The sequence below is a fragment of the Cimex lectularius genome, unplaced genomic scaffold, assembly GCF_000648675.2.
Source record: "Cimex lectularius strain Harlan isolate CLEC.00 unplaced genomic scaffold, Clec_2.1 scaffold56, whole genome shotgun sequence".
Taxonomy (NCBI): domain Eukaryota; kingdom Metazoa; phylum Arthropoda; class Insecta; order Hemiptera; family Cimicidae; genus Cimex; species Cimex lectularius.
In genome coordinates, this window is record NW_019394202.1 from 484,679 (window position 1) to 510,195 (window position 25,517).

The window sequence follows — 25,517 nt, forward strand, 5'->3', positions numbered from 1 at the left end:
TACAAACATCATTTACATCTTTCTACTTCTTAAAAATTTCCATGATATTAAAAAACACCTGTAATAATCTTTTATTTAAAAAAATCTAGTTGCAATTACCATTACAAATATATAGTTAAACTCTACCAATAATTACTCTTCATTTAGCAAATTGTAACATCTATTTACATTATTGTACTATTATTTTGTTGTATTACAATTGACAAACATAAACAAGACTTTTTTTACCTTTTCTTGTTTTTTCTGCAACCTTGTTTGTATTGCTTCTAAATCTTCTTTTGCTCTATTCGATGACATTTTCCATCCATCTCTTATCATTTTTAGACCAAAAATTGCAAACAAAGCAGCAGATATGTAGTGAGTGTACACACGGGGGACTATTGCTGCTACCCATCCGAATGCAACTGTTAATTTTTTTAAATTTAAATAACTGTCATACAAATTTTGTTTAAGCTACATTAACAAAGAACGTTATTCGTATTAGTTTCATTTTTCAAAAAAATCAAGATTGAAAAATCAAGTGATATATGTTTTAATTAGGAAAATTTAATGTCTTTTAAAGTTAAATGTGGATTATCGAACAACATTGAAATAATTTGTTTTGAAGTATAAAATTTGTTATATCTATTGTAGGAATGCATTTCCTTTTTATTCTCAGTATTTATCTGTACATTAATGTTAAATGTTCATTATTGTACCAGAATGCTCATAGCTTTTACCAAGCAGAAAAAAGCAATAAGCTTGTGGTAATTACTTTATTAAGTGATCTAGTTTAACTGAGAATAATTTCCAAACTTTCCCCATTTTTCTCTCATTGTTGTTCAATATTTCATCAGTATAGAGATGTAATTAGTGTACTCATACGACATATACATTTATTCTCTTTGTAGTGCTTTGGGAGATGGGTTACAAATTCCATATTGAGTCTCAAGTCTATAACTGTTCTCCCACAAGGAGTTGAAGAAGAAGCCAGTCAGAAAGACGCCATGGAAAGCACTACACAGAGAATAAGTTTATATGTTAAGTTCACTAATTACTACTCTAAACCAACTCCCCAAACTCAACCTACATATACAGGGTATACGGCTACTCATGTTACTAACTTTGTCAGCAGATTCTACACTCAAAATGAAACCAAAAAGTCCTAATTAACTACGGTCCGAATCTCATCAGTTTCGGAGTTATTCCAGTTTTTCTGATTTTTTAAAATTTCACGACCTTGCTTCAAAAATTTGAATGAATTTATCAAACATTTTTTAATTTGGGTTCGAAACCAAAATAGTGCAAGTGTTTACTTATTTACCAACACGACTACAACTTTGATTATAGGATTATTGTATTATTATTCCCTGGAATAAAAGAGTTTTAAGATCCAAAACGTTTTTTGTTTATTCATTCAAAATTTCCTTACGTTTCTTATTTTTTATTATTATTAATCTTTCCACCTTACTAATCCGTCAACCACAGTTTTTTCCTTTCCTTCATCAATTACTTCATCTTTAAAAAGCAATTAAAAAAGCAATTACTCCACTAAAAAGGATATTAAATGGAGTACGTCTTCTGAAATTTGCTGTTCTCTAGGTTTGGAAATATAGTTTGGAATCATCATCGTAAGTTTTTCAACTTGGAAAAAAAAAAATTTTTTTCAGTTCTGGCTACTAAAACGCTTATTTCACCAATGTTAACAACTTTAGTATTGATCATATTCTATTGGAAATTTAACGTAGTTTTTCTATGGATTTGTCCAAAAAAATTTAGTTTTGGAGTTATTATTGTTTATTTGAAGAAGGTCGTGAAATTTTAAAAAGCCAGAAAAAGAGGAATAACTCTGAAAGTGTTGAGATTCATACCATAGTTAATTAGGACTTTTTGGTTCCATTTTGAATGTATAATTTACTGGCAAAGTTTGTAACAGGAGTAGCTGACACCCTGCATATTGAAATTCCCTTTTTGTACCTTTTCGCTTAAAGAAATGAACAAAGTATAAAGCATAGCCAATTTCAAAAAGTAACTGTATTTAAGTGTTAAGTTTTGAGAGGATTTAGAGAGTGATTTAGACTTTACAATAAATTAAGGCTTTTTTGTGTAACATTTAAATATTATTGTTTCCAAAGGATATGATCTATATTTAATTTGTAGCTTGATTACCTCTGATCATAGGAAAACTAAGTCAATCAAAGACGATCAAGCTACAGGTTTATCATTTCACAGAATTCAATTAATGTTTCACACTACGTCTAATTAGATAGAAATGTTTATATGATAGTAGCAACTGGTAACCTTGACTTGTTTTCTTTCAAATATGCACACCGTTCTGACTTCTGCATTATTCGTGCATAATTAATAAGCTCTCACATTTTAATTTTGGCAAATTTGATAGTGTAAATTTATAAATACCTGACAGTATTGTCATCAAAGCCAATGCTGATATTGCTCCTATAAAGATAATCAGTCTTGCATATTTCATAGCCAGTACTGCAGCGATGAAAAAAGTTTTATCTCCAATTTCGGATAGAATTATCATGGAAAATGCAGTCGCAAAACCTTGAAGGAAAATCCATTGGCCCTCCAACTTCCTGACTTCCTCCACTGAATCCTTAAATTAATAAAACAAAAAGTTGAAATAATAAGCATATTTTTTAAGTTTATTTAGTAACTACAGATACTGCACAAAAAATATATAGATACATATAAGTTACGCCTGCACAAAACCATTAATTCAGCGGCAAATGATATTACCCCTGTACAAATTCAAAGAATGTATTGTAAGCATATGTAAGCAAAAGACCCTTCACTGTTCCCTATTCCATTACACTTGTGAAAGGCAGATTTAGGTTAATCGTATCCGTGAACAGGAAAGGTTCTTCTCAAATTGTAAGTGTGTTTAACTAATAAAGTTCTTTTTAAAAAGACTCTCGTTTAGTTATTATTTTATGTATTTTATAACAAATTTATTGTTTTTAATTTTAAGCGTTTTGGGTATTGTTATAACCTAATTGAACTTAAAATTATAATTTTAATATAATTGTATAATTATAACTTGTTGAAATGGCCAATTTTGCCGAATTAAAAATCATTTTGGATGCCATCCCTAACTTCGATGGCAATCCGAAAACACTGACACAATTTATATTAAAAGTGGAAGAAGCACAAAGCATTGTATCTTCTCTAACACCTCCTTTAACAAACATACAAAAATATATGTCCTTCATACACATTAAAAACAAATTAACAGATAGAGCGAACGAAGCCCTAAGGAACATACAATTTGCAAACTGGGATGAGTTGAAGCAGTTTCTAATCAAAGAGTTTTTTCTGAGTTCTAAATTTAATAAAAGAAAAGTTTGACTCGTTCAGAGCAAAAATACTTACGGAAAAGGGATCAGATGAACAAAAAGCATACTTGATAGAATTTCAAGAAAAAAATTATAGCTACAAATTTCGTCTGTTCATTAAAAGACCCCTTGCGTAATAATTTAGCAACCAGAAACCCACAGACATTAACGGACATAGAAAAATTAGTATTAAACGACTTTCAGTACTTGCGCGAAACAACAAAGAAACGTCGCAAAAATTTCGTCCACCATTTAATAAAGGGACACTTCATAACTTTCCAAAGAATTTCAAACCTAACTTCCCCCAAAACAAATTTTTTTAAACCACCAAATCAATACAAACAAAATCAAAACTCTGCTAAACAGAACACTTATACACCAACACCAATGAGTATTTCTACTAGAAATAGTAATCAAACGAACAATCATCCACAACCGAATGTGTTTCAGATGGAAACACAGGAACAGGAGCCACATAGTCAAATAGAATCCACTCAGAATCATTTTTTACGGCTTACTCAATTAGGAACAAATTTCAAATAATGAACTTACAATCTTCGGACAACGAACTACCATATTTTATAGATCCAGAGACGAAAGCTAGAATATTAATTGACACGGGAAGCACGCGTTCGTTTATAAGAAAATTTATCGGTTTTGAATTCTGTAAAAATAATATAAAAAAGTGTGTGGTGATTAGTGACCGTTAATCGATATTTATTTAGAAATCGTAAGATGCGGTCTGGTGTGATGTAGGTTTCAGAAAAACATTTTCTTTATCGTGCCAACGTTGCGATCTTTATTGAGCCATGAAGATGATCTCAAGAAAGATCGAAACGTGGCACGATAAAGAAAATGTTTTTCTGAAATCTACATCACACCAGACAGCATCTCACGATTTCTAAATAAATATAAAAAAGGATCCTTTCGAAGTGACTACTTCACATGGAACTTCAAAGGAATGTTATAGTACCGAACTATCCATCTTAAATAACAAAAATAAAATAAATTTTTTGTTTGTTTGATTTTCATAAGTTTGATTTACTTCTGGGATTAGACAACATTAAGAAATTAAACATACAGTTAGATTTTAATTCTAACAAACTTTATTTTAAAGGAAAATACATTCCTATTTTGTATTTTGATACGCGTTCTAGTCAAGAGAAGCCTCCAACAGGGAGTACACCGGTTGGATCTCAGGTGACTAGTTACGTTCTGGAGCCCAGAAGCGAAAAAACTGTAAAAATAAAAGTAAAAAACATTAAAGATGGAGAAGGTGTATTAAATTATCATAACGTAGCTGGAATAGAAATCCCGCAATGCTTAGTAAAAATTAAAAATAATGAAGCATTTTGTAAAATGTACAACCCAAAGGATACTAGAATTAAATTAACAATAACACAACCATTCGTGGTAAATAATCTAGAAGATTACGAAATTAAATCGCGGCATACTGGTTCAAAAATTTATAATAATTTTAACATGCACGGAACAACAAAGAAACAAAAATTAGGTTTAGATCATGTAAACACGAACAATTTTAAACAACACTGGGGAAAAATCGGCTCTATAGAAAGATTTCATTCCACCATCATCGAGCATATTCGACTTTTTAATAATCAACAAGAATTCATGCACGAAGATATAGAAAACAATGTAAATTATAGTATTTTGGCATATAATCATTCGCTTCACTCAGCAACAAAATTAAAACCTATTGAAATTATCAGTGGACATTTACAGAACGAATCTATTTTTAAAATCAATTTAGAACAACAAATTTTAAGTAACTATGTCAGTAATCATAAAAAGAAAATAGATTTGTTATATAAAACGATCAATGAAACTTCTTTAGCGCATAAAGAACATATCAAAAAACGAAACGAAAACAGAATAAAAATACCAGACGTAAATATACCGAACGAAGTTTTTGTGAAAGTCAAGTAAAAACAAAGCAAAACAAAGAATAAATACAAAAAGGAGAAAATAAAATCCATAAATAAGAATCTAAAAACTGCCGAAATCATCCCAAGTCATCACAACACAATAGACAAAATACACATATCGAACATTACAAGACCAAGAAAATTAACAAATTCTCGCGACATTCCAGGTTCTTCCCACTCCTCTTCTGGACCACAACCGGAGGATTCAACATACTTTTATTCATTATTATAGACTAAGGGAATTGTTTAATCAATTAGATTATTTAGAAGAATTTTATAACCATGTATCGAAGATTGTCTACTCTAATAATATTTTGATAAATAGTAAAAATGTAGATTATGTAAGTGATAATAGTAGTAAATCAAGACATATTGTAAATACTTTAAAATTAATTAATCAAACAAAAAATGTAATTGCAGAAAAGTTAGAAATAGTTTTTGTAGAAAATAAGAAAAATGCTTATTTAATGGTGTAGGATCTATTTTAAAGATGTTAACTGGTAATCTTGATGCTTTCAACGGTGAAAAGTTAGAACATTTAAGAAAACACCAAGAAAACATTAAGAATCAGATAGAATCGCACTACTCATTTAATGTAAAAATCATAGAGGAATTTAACAAAACATTGTCAATAATAAATAAAAACTCTATCGAATTAAAAACTAAAATTTTAGCATTAAACGATAAGTTAAGTGATTTTGTCGAACTAGAAAAACTAAGAGATTTTACTATTGAATTACAACTTATGTATCAAATGTTGCTGAATGTTGTACAAGATTTAGAAAACTCCATAATATTTTGTAAGCTACAAAAACTTCACCCCAGCATTATATCTTCTCAAGAATTATTAACTGAAATTCAGGAAATCGCAAAATATTATAATAATAGACTACATTTGAACCAAAATTAGAAAATATATTAGAATTTGAAGATTTCATAAACGTTAATTGCGAAGTTCATCATGAGCAAATAATATTTTTATTACGCCTACCTTTGGTCACTAATAATGACTATAATCTTTACAAATTACTATCAGTACCTAGGCAATACGAATCTAAATTCATTATTATTATACCTAATGTGTAGAGATTAGTGACCGTTAATCGATAGTTATTCAGATATCGTGAGATGCGGTCGGGTGTGATGTAGGTTTCAGAAAAACATTTTCTTTATCGTGCCAACGTTTCGATCTTTTATTGAGATCATCTTCAGGGCCTGGGATTTAGAAACAATGTTTACATTTAACAAATACATTTAGGATTTGGAAAAGTGAATTTATACAATGCAAAATATATTTTATATTCAAACAAAGTACACAGAAGACAAACACTTTGAGTGAGTAGAAATACTTTGTATGAATATAAAATATATACATTTTGCATTGTATAAATTCACTTTTCCAAATCCAAAATGTATTCGTTAAATGTAAACATTGTTTGTAAATCCCAGGCTCTGAAGATGATCTCAATAAAAGATCGAAACGTTGGCACGATAAAGAAAATGTTTTTCTGAAACATACATCACACCCGACCGCATATCACGATATCTGAATAATTATACCTAATGTTAACTATTTTCTTCAAACAAAATGCATATTCATAATTTAGATATCATAAATTTAAATAAATAATTGTTAACAAACTAAATATCTATATATCCTCTATCATAATTGAAATATATATTCTCATACGAACAAATCAGCCATAAGGACAACCTGTGCCACAAGGCCATACTTCTTTCTGGTGATCCATCGAACTGTGCATACACAGAACTCGTCGTAACCGACAATCACCTCACTTGAGCTCAACCAGTATTTGGCTGTATTTTCTCATAAAGAATCTATTAGCATAAGCCGCCAGGATGGGACTACAGTAAAACTAGTAAAAGGCGTATTTTTACTGAACATCAACGGCAGTAAAGTGGTCTACAGGAACAGAGAATTGTACCACTCTTCCAAAACCTCTGGGCATTCAAAACTTATTAGTAACATTAAGCTCGTTTTAAGCAAGAATCAACAGCCAAAATTTTCAATTAACATTAAAAAATTGGGATTCGAGGAGCTGAAACTCAACCGTGTTTCGCCCATCATCAAGACATCCTACATTTCAACGTCTATGAGCATATGGGCCATGCCATTCTACTAGTTTATCGGCCATAGCCTCATCTTATGGAGTCTACGCATGGTATCGCCAGCGGAGACAACCCTTAGCCATTGCAACCCCTATCAATCAGCCACCCCCGGGGAGCTTTGTCTGGGCATTACTGCCGAGTAGAGGAGTTACTCTGCACAAAACCACTAATTCAATGACAAATGATATTACCCCTGTACAAATTCAAAGAATGTACTGTAAGCATGTATAAGCAAAACTCCCTTCCCTGTTCACTATTCCACTTGTGAATACAGAATCAAATTAATCTTATCCGTGAATAGGAAAGGTTCTATCTCAAAGTTGTGTTTATATCTAATAAAGTTTTTTAAAAAAGACTTTCAATTAGTCAACACACGTAACACGCACACNAGTTACGCCTGCACAAAACCATTAATTCAGCGGCAAATGATATTACCCCTGTACAAATTCAAAGAATGTATTGTAAGCATATGTAAGCAAAAGACCCTTCACTGTTCCCTATTCCATTACACTTGTGAAAGACAGATTTAGATTAATCGTATCCGTGAACAGGAAAGGTTCTTCTCAAATTGTAAGTGTGTTTAACTAATAAAGTCCTTTTTAGAAAGACTCTCGTTTAGTCAACACACGTAACTTATATAAATACAAATACACGTACAAATATATATATACAAGTAATTTACAATTTGGATTACTACATTTTGTCAATCAAAAGAAAATAAAATTAAAAATCATTGTTAAGAACGCGTGAGAACATGTAAAAATGAATTGCTATAGTGATCGACAATAGGAATCAGGGAGAGAAATGAGTTGTGATTCACTAAGTGTAGAAGTGCCCAGGTAACACACTCGGTACAGAACAGGAAATATTGCCAAATAATGGAATACGACCTATCTCGCATTTAGGTTAAAGAGAAAACACTCACCAAAAAAAAGTTAATTGATAAAACATTGCATAAAAATCTTATGCTTGAATAATTGAATTTGGTCTTTATTGATCATTTTAGTCTGCATATCCTCACAATGTTGGTCTGTCAGACACGTTTCAGATTTTCGCCAGCTTTAATAGAAAGATAGGCAGACCAAAATGAAAGGTAATGACCAAATTACAGGTTCATCACTCAACAGACCACACAGCAGTAGTTATTTTTAATTTATTAAATCCAAAGTCTAATTGAATATATAATAATATCAGGGGAATTAGCAAAAATAATCAAAATAAAACTTGAAGTTTATTGTCAATGCAACGTTAAATAATTAAAAAGTACTCCCTATAAAATTTTTTATTGTATTAAACTACTTTGTAGATGGTTGTTTCATTCTTCTTCCATGTTGCACGCCTTTTGAAGAATGTGGTCTTAAGATGGAAGGAAGGGTAAAAACAACTCTTTTTTTTCTTTTTTCCCCCATTTTGAGTAGGTCACAACCGGTCAAAAGCTTCAGTGTCCCCATGTTGTGAACATAGGATTTAAAGAAATACACCTTACATTCATGCTAACATTTTTTATCTTCACGAAATGGCAATCATAATTTTGACCTCTCGGAAAAACGAGTATCCAGAAGACATTGAAAAATTGTGAAAATCTAATTCATCCCGAAAGATCGAAACGGGAAACGAAGTACTGGGAAGTAATCACACCTGGAATCTAAAGAAAAAAAATAAAAGAGATGTGTGGTGATTAGTGACCGTTAATCGATAATTATTCAGAAATCGTGAGATGCGGTCTGTTGTTATGTAGGTTTCAGAACTCTCAACCGACACGCAAGAATGGCACAATTACACAGAAGACAAACACTTTGAGTGAGTAGAAATACTTTGATTGAATATAAAAAATATATTTTGCATTGTATAAATTCACTTTTCCACATCCTAAATGTATTTGTTAAATGTAAACAATGTTTGTAAATCCCAGGCCCTGAAGATGATCTCAATAAAGATCGAAACGTTGGCACGATAAAGAAAATGTTTTTCTGAAACCTACATCACACCAGACCGTATCTCACGATTTCTGAATAATAAAAGAGATGTTTCATAATTAGAACGCTGAAAACGGGAGAAACACGATTTACTGGACTGAGTGAACTTGAGAACCGGTGGAGTCCGGACGGCCTTTAGACTGTCTATTTTGGTTGATATGTTTATTAACAACAACAACAAATATGATGTCTTCGTCATGCTTTTCACTAATAATTACACTTCTTACGAACATCTTACATCTTAGTTGTATGTGCTTTTCTTTTTACTGAATAGTCATGGAATGTTTTGGCTGATAAATAATAATTATTTAACAATGTAACGACGGATGTTAATAACAGTAACATCAATTTTTAAACATAAATATCCAATATGTTGCTGATTGTTTGTTCAACCTTGTTCCGTTGTTGAATAATAACAAATACATCCTAAGAGTTTTCATTGGCCTGAATAAATGAAGAAATTAATAATAGATTGGCAATAAAATAACGTCACAGTGCGTATGAGAGAAAAATTGTTCGATTCCTTGGCTCCATATAGGGAGCGAGTAGGAACGCCACCCGATATGAGATGTGCTTGAGCGTGAGTATTTCAATCCCCAGTTCAGATTTTAGGAAGAAACAAGTGTTTTATTGGACTTTGTACTTTCACCGCGAAAGGTTCTCACTCCTCGGTGTGCTGACTCTAGGGTCTATATCTCAGCGGAGATCACGTACCCCGTTTTGCGGATGGGTCGTTAGTATCCCCCTTGAGGCAGACGCTCAGGAGATCGCCGCTTCCCATCATCCCCTAAAGCATGCAAACTATAATCTAGCCCAGGGCTCCCTAAACTTTTTAGTCAGCGGACCCCCCTCACAGAACAAAATTCAGGACGGACCACTCTCATTCAAGTATTTAAAATAAGATACTTATAGTATGCAGTAAATTAAAGTTTCAAAAATTAGCCAGTTCATTTCTAATTAGTGATGGAGGTTATTATTTACAACATCCGGAACACAAAAATCAAATTGGACAGAATGGAATCAATAGGTAGGTAAAACTCGAGCCAAATTCAAAAGTAATAATTTGTACATTAATGATTAATGAATTAATGGGAAGAGTGAGGTTGTTTTAGACTGCACATTGGGGATTTGTTGGGTTTAATTTGTTATAGTTGGAGATGGATGTCTGGTCAGCATATAGACAGCTTCGTTATTTAGTTTTGGTGGCTGTATCGATAGAAAATCCGGTCTCGCATAAGTTGTGGCAAATGGAAGAAGAACACAACGAGCGGCTGAAATTTTTTGTTTTCTACACGGAGCCAAAAATTAGGGTAAGAATGAGACTAGAAAGTAGGTGCAAAGAGGAGTCTGAAGTAAAACTATCAAACATTCGCATTCACTTAAGATAGACTGGTTGGCTTTGTCGAAATTGAAAACGGTTTGACCCATTCATGGTCTTGCAGGATTGTCTCTCTAGCTGTTTGTAAGTAGTGCTCAAAGAACATCAGCTCATCCATTTTCATGAAAATATCTGATAAACACGACAGTATACGTTGGCATTTCTGATCATTGAAAACGTTGGTCGATTTAACATTGTGGTCCATCACCATGAGGTGCTTCATCTGAAGGCTGTTCTCATTTGGCTTGTAGTCAGTAATGCCATCATTGGAAGGTTGTCCTTCCGCGCTCATCAATTCCAATTCTGCGCTTTCCTGGCTGTGTAGGTGATGAGAAACTGCATACTTCCTCGGAGAACCTGACTTCAGCCACCGATCCATATTAGAGTAAATAATTGATCAATGAGAATGCTGTGAATAGGTAGTGCACAAACGTCACATTTTTGAGAAACTGCATTGGGAAAATCAAGGGTGTTCCAGAAGCAGCAGTTCCCAGTAATGAAGGACCAGTTATCAGCAATGAAATTTCTATGAAACTAACTAGGATCGGCGGACCACAGTTTGGGACGCCCCAATTTAGACTAAAACTAACTTCTATAATACAGAAGCACAGATAAATACAATCACACTTATGTAATTGCACTCATTCTGATTAGTCGATGGAGTACTCGATATTCTTCCATTGACCTACGCACAATAGTTACAAGCTAATCTAAATAAGAGTCCATGGTGTACTTTCATAATTATTCCACAATCGACCCTAAACACACACTCCAGAGGGACGATGGTTACGCTATATGTTACCATAAGCTCCTCACCTATGAAACTGGTGGAGTAAATAATTGATCAATGAGAATGATGTGAATAGGTAATGCACAAACGAGAGAAGTTTGAGCTTGAAACAAATTTTCGAGAAATAACATTGGGAAAATCAAGGGTTTTCCAGAAGCAGCAGTTCCCAGTAATGAAGGAATCATTTACTCCTCACCTACTCTAATAAATAAATACACGCACTCACATAAAACTCAGAACCACAAAACACATAAACAGATCTAAATACAATAAAAAATCCTACGTCCTTTAAACTCTTTTATTGTATGTAGTACTTGGTATGTTGAACCAGAACTGGGTCCATCTACACACCAATCAAACGCGTTTCGGCCTTGCGCCTTCTTCAGTGAGGAACCGTCTCTTTTGTTATCTGTGTAGGTCATTATAGATGTTTGAGGTCTGTGGTTCGGTTTGATGTCGGTTAGGTATGTATATTTTCACCTTTGTACGTTAGTTTCTTCGCTGTTTTGTTGTGTTTGTTTCAATGGTGTCTTCTTTAAAACGTTTGCGCGCCCGCGCGGGTGTGTGTGTGTGAGTGTGAGTGAGTAATGTGCGAATTTATAAGTTTTCCATCTTTGAGTGTTATTTGTTCCGATATTTCAAAGTTCTCCAGTTCGTTAGGTTTTCGTCTTTTTGTTCATTGTGTATTAATGGCATGTTTCTATTGGCGTAATTTGTATTTCCCGTTGTTGTCTCTGAATGATCTGGGATGTTCTCTAAATTGATTTTCTTACAGTCTGTCTAATGTATTCACAATTATCGTCACGTTACAAACGTTATTACCTAAGGGAGGGGGGTTGTGTCCATGTATCTTTTTAATAGTTTTCTTGTGATATTATTGGTAGTGATGTTTTTATTCTTTATTAGGTTGAACGTATCTATTCCTGCGTACATGAATATTCAACATTTGTCGTTCTGTGTTTCGTCATTTCTTTTCCCTTTTTAATAATTTTTGTATGATGCTTTGTTTTGTATCCTTATGGTTGTTTTGTTTTGTGATTTGTTTTCTGTAATAGTTTTCGGTGTTAAGTCGAATTGTTTTAAGTCTGGGGACGTTGTTACTGCCGCCATTTTGTGTTGGAGTGGGTGGTTTGGTTGTACAACATCAAAATGTTGTTATTTTCAATATGTCTCACTTCGTAATAGGAGATAATAAACTCAATAAATTAATCATACCTTTTTTGTCTAAGCCTGCTACCATAAAACTACCTGCTTTGCACTTTCACCAAGATCTCTGGGCACATTCTTCACACGCTTTTGACTTGAGTGAAAGTGGGATTTTGAACTTTTACAAAACAAATAGACCGATCGGCTGAATTTAAAATTTCTTTAAACATACAGAATGTTTTTTCAATATAATTTATATATGTGTGGTGTTTAGTGACCGTCAGTCAATGATTATTCGGAGATCGAGATCTTTTTTTTTTACGAGGGTTCGCAACAGCCGAGGTCATATAACCCTCAGGGTGCCGGTGTTTTGTGAAAAAAAGGAGATGCGGTCTGGTGTGACGTAGGTTTTAGAAAAACATTTTTCTTTATCATGCCAACGTTTCGATCTTTATTGAAATCATCTTCAGGGCCTGGGATTTACAAACATTGTTTGAACTTTACAAATACATGTAGGATGTGGAGAAAAAAAAATGAATTTATACAATGCTAGAAAATTTTAGATTAAAAAAAAAGAATTTACACGATGCTAGGAAATTTTAGATTAAAAAAATAAATCTAAAATTTTCTAGCATTTACAATGCTAGAAAATTTTAGATTAAAAAAAAAGAATTTACACGATGCTAGGAAATTTTAGATTAAAAAAATAAATCTAAAATTTTCTAGCATTGTATAAAATCTATTTTTTTTAATCTAAAATTTCCTAGCATTGTATAAGTTCATAATTTTTTTTCCACATTCTACATGTATTTGTAAAATTCAAACAATGTTTATAAATCCCAGGCCCTGAAGATGATCTCAATAAAGCTCGAACGTTCGCACAATAAAGAAAGTGTTTTTCTAAAACCTACGTCACACCAGACCGCATCTCACTATGTCCGAATAATCATAATTTATATAAGTGATTGGATGTTCGTTATAAATAATTATATTAATCTATATTATATGTTTAATGATCATAATTGACCATATCAATTATTTCAATTAATTATTCTTTTTATGTAAGGTCTTGGTTGAGATGAAAAAGTTAATGTCACGAGCAGGATTCGAACCCACGACCTTCGGCTCAATACGACGCTGTTCTAACCACTTGAGCTATCCACGACTTCGAATTTATCTATATATATATTTTATACATTTTATATTATATATATTTATTATTTATTATAAATTAAAATTATTATTTATTATATAATAATAATAATAATAAAAAGAAATATATACAAAACAAAGTAAATTAACATTATACACCATGGTAAATACTGTCTGGAGGAAGTTAATGCTACATCATTACACCAACAAAAAAATATAAGAATGAAATATATAATTGAAAACTAAACGGTAGAAAAGTTTTAAGAATACATGATGAAAAAAATTAAAAATAGAAAATTATTATTTATTATAAATAATTGTCAAAGCTTTTTATATAACATCATTAGTTCTTTTTTATGCTTATGTATTGTCTGAAAACTTACTAATTCTAACAGGAACAAAACTGTTTTCAATTTAATTTCTATCTATCGTATCACCCGGGACCGGATAAAACTGTTATCAGTGGAATCCAAAGGCAGGGAGATCGTGATACCTAAAAGAAGTTGAATTTTTTCATTCCTACAAATGAATAGTCTTTACAAAAAAATGGCATTGCTCTTTTAATTAGTAAAGTGGCGTAAATAAGTCTTTGAGGGAGTGCAATCAAGATATCTGTCAATTTGCCGTGAATAGGCACAAGATAAATTATCATGCGACGACAACGTCTCGGATTACTCGCACTCCAACCGACTTTTATCAAAAATTGTGTGTTTAGAGTGTTTATATAACTGAAAGAACCAATATTAGCTCCCTAGAACGATTTTAGACATTATCTAAGTTCCACACTCCTTTTTTTAAAACTATTTTTTATCTAACGCATCTTTATAGTAATTTAATTGTTTGTAACAGAACACAATTGATTTACGGATGAATTTTTTCCAACAGGAAGTTTTATGATTGATGGATGAAAGTTCGAGAGTATCAGTCAAGTTTAGGAAGAGTGGAAACACTGTTTTTTCACGGCTCAATTACGTTAAAAGCTTACTGACCCAAATATTTTTATTTTCCTGAAAATAAATTCACATTCTTTCTTGACAAAGTTTACGAAGGATCAAGACATGATGAACAACGAAGGCAGACTAGGAATCGTGAAGTAATGAGGCTTAGATCAAACAGTTCAAGCACTAGGACGAAGTCCAAGTTTTGGAATTCTGCCAGCAATAAAGTGTTTGAAATTAAAGCCGAAGTAGCACACACACACACACACACACACACACACACACACACACACATACACACACACAAAACTGTCGGATGGAATTCCTATTGCCAATGAAATCGGATGGAACCTAGCGTCGTTTCATGGACTTATTTAATTATGGCCAGATGGTAATATTTTGAAGAAAAAAGCATAACTTTATAATGGTCAACTTTTTTTTATTTCAATGTATTTGAGAGGTATGTAGTGACCAAACCTAAGAATCTTTCCGATTCATTAATGTTAGATGGAGTTTTCAGACGGTCTATATTCGCTGCTGTTAGGGTCTGGTTCAAGGCCCTTTTCGCCTATAACATGCACTAAAAATGTCATTTTTTGCACGTTGGAAAAAAAATATTCAGTTTCAAGCCTGTCTGTCTGCAGCTTAGTTACTTGGTTATTTGTTTTGTCAAATTTTTTAATTCCGCTTTGGTCGAGGAAAACACACTGACAGGCAAAAAATTCCGCCCGTTGATTTTTTTTCATTTCCTCCATAAAAGAAAATTTTGCCCTTAATTTGTCTTATTGTTTTTACCAATTAATATTTGTTTACACTATGTTTTAAATTGGAAATATCAAATAGAGGTAAACACGCGTATACCTTAATCGAAAACAAGGAAAAAGGAGTTTTCCATGTTTATTGGAATTTAAAATGTTTATTCAGTCTCATTTGAATTCTGAAGCAATAAAGTGTTTAGTTTTCATCTTTGTTTTCTTCATTTCAATTTTTAAACTTAAAAATGCCACTTAGTGCTGAGGATGTTGCGCGTGGTGTGGCACTTATTGATGATGGACGTGCCCTCAAGTATGCGGCTACTGAATTCGGAGTTCCATACGAAACTCTGCGAGACGCCGCAAGACGTTTTCCAGAAACTGGGCCCTACCATAGAAGGCCTACGATAATGCCCGACCATATGTCTCGCATACTACAAACGTTCAACAGCATAACATCAGGGGCTTAGCCTGGCCCGTTCTCCAGACTTGAACACGATCGAACATTTTGGTATAACATCATGAGACGAATAAGAGCCCGTCCATCACTTCCTGATACACTCCACGATCTTGGAAGTACTCTTCGTGAAGAATGGGCTAAGCTCCAGCAAAGAGACATTTCCAGACTGGTAGAAAGTATGCCGAGGCGTCTTCGAGATATCATTAAGGCAATAGGAGGAAATACGTGAAATTGAAATGTTAATTAAAAATTTAAAACAAAATTAAAACTAATTTTATCTGTCCGTCTTTTTTTAAATTTATTTTTCATTTTCCTTAACAATTTACTTTTTTTTACTGTTTTAGACAAAGACTCAATTATTAAACTTTAAAAAACGTGAAACTTTGATTAATATATAAAAATATATACAAATGAAGTTATATTAGAAGTGGGCGGAATTTTTTGCCTATCAATGTTAGGCGTATAGGCGTTGTATGCAATGTCATCTATTGCTATTTCCGTTTTTTACTCCTGCCAATGTTGATGTCATGAAAGCTGGAACTAAGCACTGCTCATCCGAAAAGGTACACAGCAGGTAGCGCCCCCAAGGGGTTGCAAAAGTTAGGGATTTCGTGCTTTGATGTTACATTGAAATTTGTCAAAAACCTTTAACACAGTCTAACTTTGTATAGAACTTTGAGCCATACAACTTAGCAGCCACGTTTTCCATTATTTGCAATGGAAAGTGCCTCCTGCGTTTATTTTCGTACATATCTGTTAAGACAAGGCAATTTCTTGGAGATATATTTTCCACACCAGTACCACAGGCGAAGCAGTAAGCTCAGTAGTGGGAGTATTTTGTTGCTATGATTTTATCTAATTAATTTTTTACTTGGTCTCTTACTAAACAGTGAATTCTCAGAGGTGGATGGATTTTGAAGGATGATTCATCTATCGTTATTGTATTCGAACCCTTTAACACAGCCTATACCTTTAATTAAGTTGTTATATTCCACAGTACCTCTCTTAATTGAGCCTAAGGTTTCACATGACACTTTGCCCAATGTGTACTCATGTTCTTCTCTTGTTACTGCTTCCACTACTAAAAAGGTCAGTCGTTATGTTAACCCATTTTTCGGTATAAATTAATTTTTTGACTGATACGACGATTTCGACGAACCTTTCTTGACTGACTGGCATTCCTAGTGCAAGATAACGTTATTTTTCTCAAAAGCTCGTGCACCGATTTTCATCGTTGATAATTCGTTTTAAAGGAATTGTCAAGTGCATTTTATAACTGTATAAAACTTAAAATCGGACTATTATTTGTATTTAAAAAACGAGGTTAATTTTTGACAAATAATTTTCCTATATTGAGTATTTCCTTGTAGAATTATTTTATTTATTTTAATGGTACATAGGTCGTTAAAAATCAACGTTTCTCTTCTTTCAAATGGTATATCTGATGTTATAATCGCTTTAGCCGATTTTGAATCATAGACGTTTTATTCAGATATTCCTATGACTTCTCAAAAATGTATATTCATGGGTCTCTAGAGATGCTACAACGAAATTTCATATTGCTTTCACGAAAAAAATTATGACCTAGTTTACTTGAAAAATACATGGTTTTTAGAAATTTTTTTGGTTATTGACACACTTTGATAGCGCTTAAAACTATATATTTTTATTGCAATCTATATAAAAAATGATATAAAATGATATATTCACATTGTTGATTTGAGAAAGTAGAACGACGAAATAAAAATGTATATAAAAAAATGGAAAATTTCAACTTTCAAAACTTTTTTGCGAAACCAGGGCCTAATTCACAAGAAGTGGCGGATACCTGTCCGATATTTTTTAGTGTAGAATCACCAAATAAAGTTTGGTCCAAATCCGTGACACACCAACCTGATCGTCCTTTTGTAAATTTCTCTCTCATAGAAAGATGTGACATGGTTAAATAATTTTTGATTAATGGTAGTAATGTGATGTCATGGTTCCTGACAGTTTGTTACAGTTGTACCTTTGTTCTGAACGTTTTAAGTGGAAGATCCATTGTGGGTGACTAGTGGCCCCTGAAGATTAGCCAAGCCTCGAGCTTTTCCGCGCCATGCGGACGGTTTACGACGGACTCGTAAGTTTGTGAGTACACTCGTCAAGCCATACACCGTAGGAGCAAGGCTTAAGGAGCCGGGCTTTGAACGAGGAGCGGGTGCTCGAGTGTCAACCGCGTATGGCCTATTCTTACTTGGGTAAGGACATTTTCTCGTTTCTAGGCTCAGGTTGGCATCTATAGACGTGCTTTTGACACTCAAGACCCTCTCAGACGAGCCCGCAATTTATGTATTAGTTGTTTCTGTTTTTATCTATCATTGTCCTTTTTTGTTATTGTTATTATATTGATAGTCTAATCTGAGCTGAATGTCTTATAATGTCTTGCGGATGTAGTGGTAAGTTCTGAGGTTTTCCTTGACAATTTTTCCTGGAAAAAAAGTCTTGTACCTGTCACCTTATGTAAATTTCGTTTATTGTGGATTGTATAGAAAATGTAAATTCTCAAACCTGTTTATATTATGACTTCGTCCTTTTTGAGGGTTATCTAACAATACACGTATGTATGAAAGTATCGAGGCGAAAAACGGATTTTTCCCTTTTTACCAAGTAGTGTGATATATAAATTGGGGATTTATTTTTCTTAGGGGAAACGATACTGTCCGAAATGATACATTTACATGTTTCACATGATCAAACGTATAATTATAAAAAGGGGTTGTTAACACAGAAAGAATGTTGATGTATTGTCTGGTGGAATCCAAAGGTGAGATCTAACTATCTATCTATTTATTTATCTTTTCATCTCTTCTTTGTAAATAATAGCATCTGTTTAAAGAGGCTGGTGCCTTTTTCTAAGACTGTTCAACATTTCACCTATAACACACACGCTCACACACCTAAATAAATATCTATGTGTAAATAAATATAGTCAACGTCGTTTGTGTTCTGAGATGTCAAAATTACATTTTTGTTGTACGATTTGGCATCGTGTATTTTAAAATACGAAGGGATTGTGATTTGTCGTGGTAAATAGTCCAGAAACTACATCACAAGTTCCCCCTTTTTGTATATAATTTTTTTTAATGTTTGTTTATTACCATCTGTACAAATATACATTATGCAATAAGAAACAATATTATTTATCATTTGTGTATGTTGAGGGGAGCCAACAACCATTGTTGCTCTCCCAGCTTTCTGAATAGTACGTACATAACTAAATAGAATATTACAAAAAAAAATGCATTAGTTAATTATTCGTTTGAGTTTCATGCATGTGTGTTTATTTTTCATTTTGTGAGTGCGTTTGTTCGTTTATATAATTGTTTCTCTCTCTCTCTCTCTCTCTCTCTCTCTCTCTCTCTCTCTCTCTCTCTCTCTCTCTCTCTCCTCTCTCTCTCTCTCCTCTCTCTCTCTCCCTCCATCTCTCTCTCCCTCTATCTCTCTCTCCCCTCCTTTTGAGGCACTTTTCAGGGCACTTCTGAACTTGGTTAGCATTGCACCACCTCGCTAGCCAAGGAATGCGACAAGTCCATGGATGTAAAATCTTCCTGGTGTTCTCTTTGAGAACACTAGGTGACTGGGAAGTCCCCTCGGGGATAGGTCCGGACGTTAAAGATCCTCATGGGCTTTAACATCCATGAATAAAGATGGGAACATCTGTCCAGCATTGGCAAACCGTAAGAGGCCGATAACGCCAGGCCATATGTCACAATGCCAATCCTACGGAAACGTAAGGACTTAGAATATGAAACCTTACCACACTCTCCATATTCACCCAATCTTTCGCCAACAGACTTCCGATTTTTTAAACATTTTGATCACTTCTTGAGGGATAAATTTTTTAGAGAACGAGGTGAAGCCGAAAACGCCTTCCGAGACTTTATTGTGAGCCGAAATAAAGACGTTTATGTCAGCAGAAGAAAAGCGCTTATTATGGATGGAAAAATATTTCGAATAAATTTTCTTCATTTTATGAAAATGAAAAATAGTTTTGACTGCGTTTTCAAAACCTGCATTATTTTTGCACCAGCCCAATAAAATTGAATGCATTTAATTTATAAGATCTTTCATGCGTATGTATCTTTGGGAATTGGAGTAGGAGGAAAACAGGTATTCTTAAGTGATGTCTGGCCATCACGCGCAGAGATCCACAAAGCAGAAAGAGTGACGGCTATGTGCTTTCAAAATTGAAAAACGGTTCTTACCAGTAGAGAAGCCTTTGAGCCCCCGATGGCAAATTGTTCCCCTGTGACCAGAATGACCAAGAAATTGTCGAAACCTCTTCTGAAGATTCCGTTGTAACCGATCACACCTCCCCTGTGGGGAGCATAGCGAGAAACGGCCTTGCGACTAAATTCTTAGCGATCAGAAGCGCGTTTACTAACATTCTCGTCGATCTCTTGGGCCGAGAATTGTCCACCTTCCCACCAACGAAGAATTGTACCCTTTGGACGCTGAAGAAATAGCAGAATTAAATTCACTAATTTCGTGGTCCGCTTGACCAAGCAGAAATTGATTACCGAAAAGGACCTGAGGACCGTTCTTACATTGGATGAAAAGTATTCCTGAGTCGTTTTTTGTAAACGATAGTTCTACTCACAGATTTGTTGTTTACAACGATTCGAATTTCAAGCATTAAACGCTCATAAACAGGTTGACGGAGTTACAAACACGTCTGATGATGAGCGTTAAATGCTTGAAATCCGGATCGTGTAAACAACAAATCTGTGAGTAGAACCATCATTTACAAAAAGTGAATCTACATACCCCATCATTATTCCTGAGTGGTACCCACAGATCCAACCTTGTGAAAATGTCCATCGTCCCCTTCCAATTCTTGAGCCGGCAGAACGCCAAGTTTTTCGGTATGTAAAGGAAAGAGGACATTCGATTGATGTCCCAGGTGACTTATGGCTTCTCCAGACCGTTCCAGTACGGTCTGACACTGCAAAGAGTTTCAGACGTCAGTCAGATTTCACACTGAGATCCTGTTATAGACACGGTGCGATACTTAACACCATGATAAGAAATATACTTAAATAATTTGTTGTCTAACTCGAGTTAACTTTTCATTTATAGTCAACTTTTATTTAATAAGCTTGCAGAAACTTTTGTTGTTTGATTTTCTTAAATTTATAATGTATAAAGTTGCTTATTACCATGACCTGATTTTGACAATAGATTTATCTTTCTCATTCTGCAAAAAGTGTGAACAATGCTAGAAAAGGCGGTTTACCATCTTGTTTCATGTGTAAGAATTGGGCACAACTTACAAAAAATAGCGTTTAACGTCTAATCTTGAAAACGAAAAGGTATTCTTTAAGTAATAGGAACTGCCTTAAGTGGTGATAAGAAGTCTTCAAATAGCTACCGGTTAACTTTACATGTCACATAATTGTTAGAAAGTTGTATAAGTAAATTACTATTCCACTTTGTCGCTTAGGCATTTTAGTAGAAAAAAAATGCTGCACGTGCTAAGACGAAACTTACGACCAAACACACACACACACACACACACACACACACACACACACACACACACACACACACACACACACACACACACACACACACAGAATCACCTACCCCGTGTGTTGATAGTCCGGGGTCAGGCCTGAGTCTTATCCGTCCAAGGTTGGGTTCCAGAGGCTATCATCAACTAAGTCATTTCAGCCCCAACGCAATCAGTCTCCAGATCCAACCCAATTCAGCCTCTCACTCACTCTTAACTACGTTCTTTCCTATTTACCATTCACTCAGGGCGGTGTGGCATTTGATGTTCCTCTATCACACTCTACACATTTTGTATGACTAATCTAATTGAGGGACCGTGGGACAATCGGACCTCTCTCACTAAACATTCACGCTAATACAAGCATTCAAACTCAATATACACAAATAAACTTGAGATTATATATATATATATCTGTTAAGTACTATAATTAGCAGTTAATTAATAACATCATATCGAGTAGCATTCCTACAAGCTCTCTATATTGAGCCAAGGAATTGTATTTATTTGGTTGCTGGCGAACACCACCGAAGATAGGAGAATAGGAGATGTAATTTAAAGAAAATTATGGGTGTTGGCACCAACGGAAATGTGAATTTCCGATTGAATAGAGACAAATTGAGGTAAAATAAGAATAATAAAATATAGGATTGGATGAACTCACTGCGTAGTAGTACTGCGAATTAAAGCATGTGGCGGGCTGTTCAGACTAGAAGATCTATAGGCGATATGCAGCGATGTTGGGCGATGACTAGGCCAGTGCACCGGCCTGGTTCCAGTAATGTCGATGATGTTGATGATGATGGATGATGGAAATTATTGAATTAGGTGAGACACATTGAGCAACCTTTCTCTGCATTTTTGCATTTTTATGCATTTTCATTTTTGTTTGTGTTTCAACACTGATGTTTCAACCGTGTTTCAACCTGGCCTATTTATTCTTAACCGGGCGAGGATGACCCTTCTTTTAGGAGTCAGGTCCTCCGAGGACCACCTATCGAGATATGATATGCGATAGCTTCTCTGTTGCCATTTTCTTTTAATCGTGTTTTTTTATTTTATTTTTGCGGAAGAGGGTGGTTCCGGAAGTTGGCGTCCGGGCCTTTTCGCTACCCTCTAACCTATGGGTCCTGGTACCCTGACAACAACCGTAGTTTTGCCGAGTCCAGTTCATGATTTCTTTCCCACAAGACACAACAAGAGGGCCGACGGAGGACCTGTCACGAGTTATAAGTTGAGAACATTTAAGAACTTTTAAAAATTATTTACTTTGTAATGTGCAAGATGAGATTGCAAAGTCTGAAAGTGTTGAGACTCACTGGACGAATGAAGAACGTCCGAGGAGACTGAAGAGAGCGAGGTGGACGAAAAACATGGTTTATATAGAGTGCTAACACAGCATCAGCTGGAGGCAGTTCCTTCTATTCTTAACTGCGGACAGCAGTATCCGTGGTGAGGGAGTCTGTGCAGACCAGTTAAGCAGAGCCACCATCGACTCAAATCATCTCAAGTGCATCTCATGAAATGATTGATGAACATTTGATACTACAATAATCATTTCGATTTCTCATTCGCCATACCTCATTTGCTTTAAAGAATTCATTCAAACAACGACCTACGTCTCATTACAAACGAACGCGCGTGGTGTACACACTAGTCTGTAAATTTTAAACCACACCTTCAATGCATTAATAATTGTAAAACTCGCATTGCGGAGTAAAGACAGAAACAAAAAGGCTGTAGTTAAGAATAGGTAAAAGTACATAAAATATTTACAACTAGTTGGACAATTTTCTTAAAAAAACAATTGATGGAGGAAATAAGGAAACTCGTCATTAATAACATTAATGACTTGGCTCACGAGATTAAAACGACTTTGTCCTTTATCAATTGAACAAATGTAGATCAGCAGAAAGCCCATTAATTAGTACAAATAAACAAAATAGAGGATAGGATAAAAGAGGCAAACTACTCGATCTGAGTAGATCTATTGTGCTCCTCGATTTTTTGTAACTCATTGGCCAGCTTCAGGCTGTTAATCAACCTCCAAGCCTTGCCAGTGATTCCTTAGTGTAGGATCTTGCTTTTTCTCTACTATTAACAAGAATCTGCACCTACATAGACCTGCACAAAAACATAATACGTGTTCTGCGGTCTCCTCTTCTTCCTGGTAATATCCGAATGGTGTTTCTTCAGTCAGTACTCCTATCAGGTGCAGCGGCACCTTCTTAGGCAGTGCCCTCTCAGGAGTCCAACCAGAATCCTAGTTCTGTTACGGTTGCCTTCCAGTAGTTCCTTTGAAAATTTTGAGGGTGGCCCTTTTATGAATCTCTTCGACTGCCTTATGCCTGGGGTATTGTTCCACCAGGTGTTTTGGGCATTGTTCTATGACATGGCCTATCCTTGCAGAATGTTGTCCATTTATGAGCCTGTCAGCCGCTGCTCCACCACAAACTTTTGGTATTGCTCTTTAGTCGATTATCGTAAATTGTATCGTTGATGAAAAAGAGAATTTGAACTAAAATGACTCAAACCTTAGTGGCCGTAATTGCAACATAATCCAGACATACTTCATTCAGACCGAAGTCGAATCGAAGGCCATGACTGGAACAAGATAAAAACTTATCATTTGAGGTTTTTATGTACCGAAGATGAGATAAATTACATAAATTTTGATAGGAAATTAAAAAGGAAAAAATAGCATGTTCAAGACAAACAGTCGTAAGTCCGCAAATATTCGTTCGGTTACTAAAACTTGCAATTAGAAGATTTTTCATCACCTTCTTTGTTTTATTCGATAAAGCTTTAATTATCTTTCTGTATATTTAATAATGATTTATCATGCCTGTCCTTAATAAATACACCCATTTCCTACGTGTGTGTGTGTGTGTGTGTGTGTGTGTGTGTGTTTTGTGTGACAAGCAAAAGGTTAATCATTTTGTCTACACATTTAACCATGAACTTTTCTTAAGTTGCTGGAATGATTCTATCAGAATATCACAGTTGATTGATCAGAATAAACGGACAAGCCCAACGCTACTCATTTTGAATACGCCTTTACTCCTCATCACGATATATTTATACATTTTTTTTCTATAAATCCTTCGAACCTCTCTACTATTGAAATAACAGTCCATACCTACACGCCCGAACCTCCAAGCTGTGGTAGGTAACTGCCGGTAGTTAATTTTTTTTTTTTTTTTTTTTTTTTTTTTTTTTTTTTTTTGGGTTTGGGGAGTCCCCATTACCCATGACCCTGGTATTGGTGGAATGGTGATACTAGCAGCGCAAAACCGGAACTCGGAATAGAGGCGGAGCGCACCGCCCCGGCACCACGAACGACGCCGAAAGGAGTGGGCAGAAGTTTTTTTTTTCCCTCACTAGAGGGCGTGGACAAAGACCATGTACATCAAAAACTACATAACACGGAAAAGTCCACGTCCCTAAGGGATAGGGCTAACGCGCCCTACATCCCGTCGCCACGCCCGCCGCCGCCAAGAGCAGGCACCCGCCCCCGACCCCCGCGGTAGTTAATTAATGTTCCCACTAAGTCTCTGCCTATTTACGACCTTACGTACAACGGCCAATGGCGTATTATTACCAAGAGCCCTTCGTTATTTTAACAAACTCAAAGCTTTCTTAAGGGCTCCCTGAGTTTTTTCCAGAATTTTCTTCAAGCAGGAGTTCTTCAGCCAGCAGCGGTACAGAGGATGATCCGCTGTTTCTTCTTCTTGGCAATATCTCCACAGGCTTGTTTCTGCTGCTCCAAGTTAATATTATATGCCTTTGGAGTCTGCAGTGTCCAGTCAGCTATATTACCATCATCCTAGTTCTAGCACGTCCGAAGTTAATAGTTCTGCGGTTAGTGAACTTTAATGAACTTTTTCTCTTGATTTTGTCCTGGAATATTTGAATTCCCATTAAATCGGGTTATTCTTAACCCATTATCCCCCTAGTGTCTAG

The 25,517-nt window shown here is 34.7% G+C and overlaps 1 protein-coding gene across 1 annotated transcript in view; it reads right to left on the reverse strand.

The window, feature by feature from the left end:
• The window catches only part of LOC106666603 (transmembrane protein 165-like), a 40,383-nt gene that overhangs the window by 8,525 nt on the left and 6,341 nt on the right, over positions 1–25,517 (reverse strand). Inside the window, exons 2-3 of the mRNA XM_014393888.2 lie at positions 2,398–2,596; positions 229–404 (exon numbers count right to left, since the gene is read on the reverse strand). Coding sequence (XP_014249374.1) covers positions 229–404; positions 2,398–2,596 — 375 coding nt within the window. The remainder of the gene's footprint in view (positions 1–228; positions 405–2,397; positions 2,597–25,517) is intronic.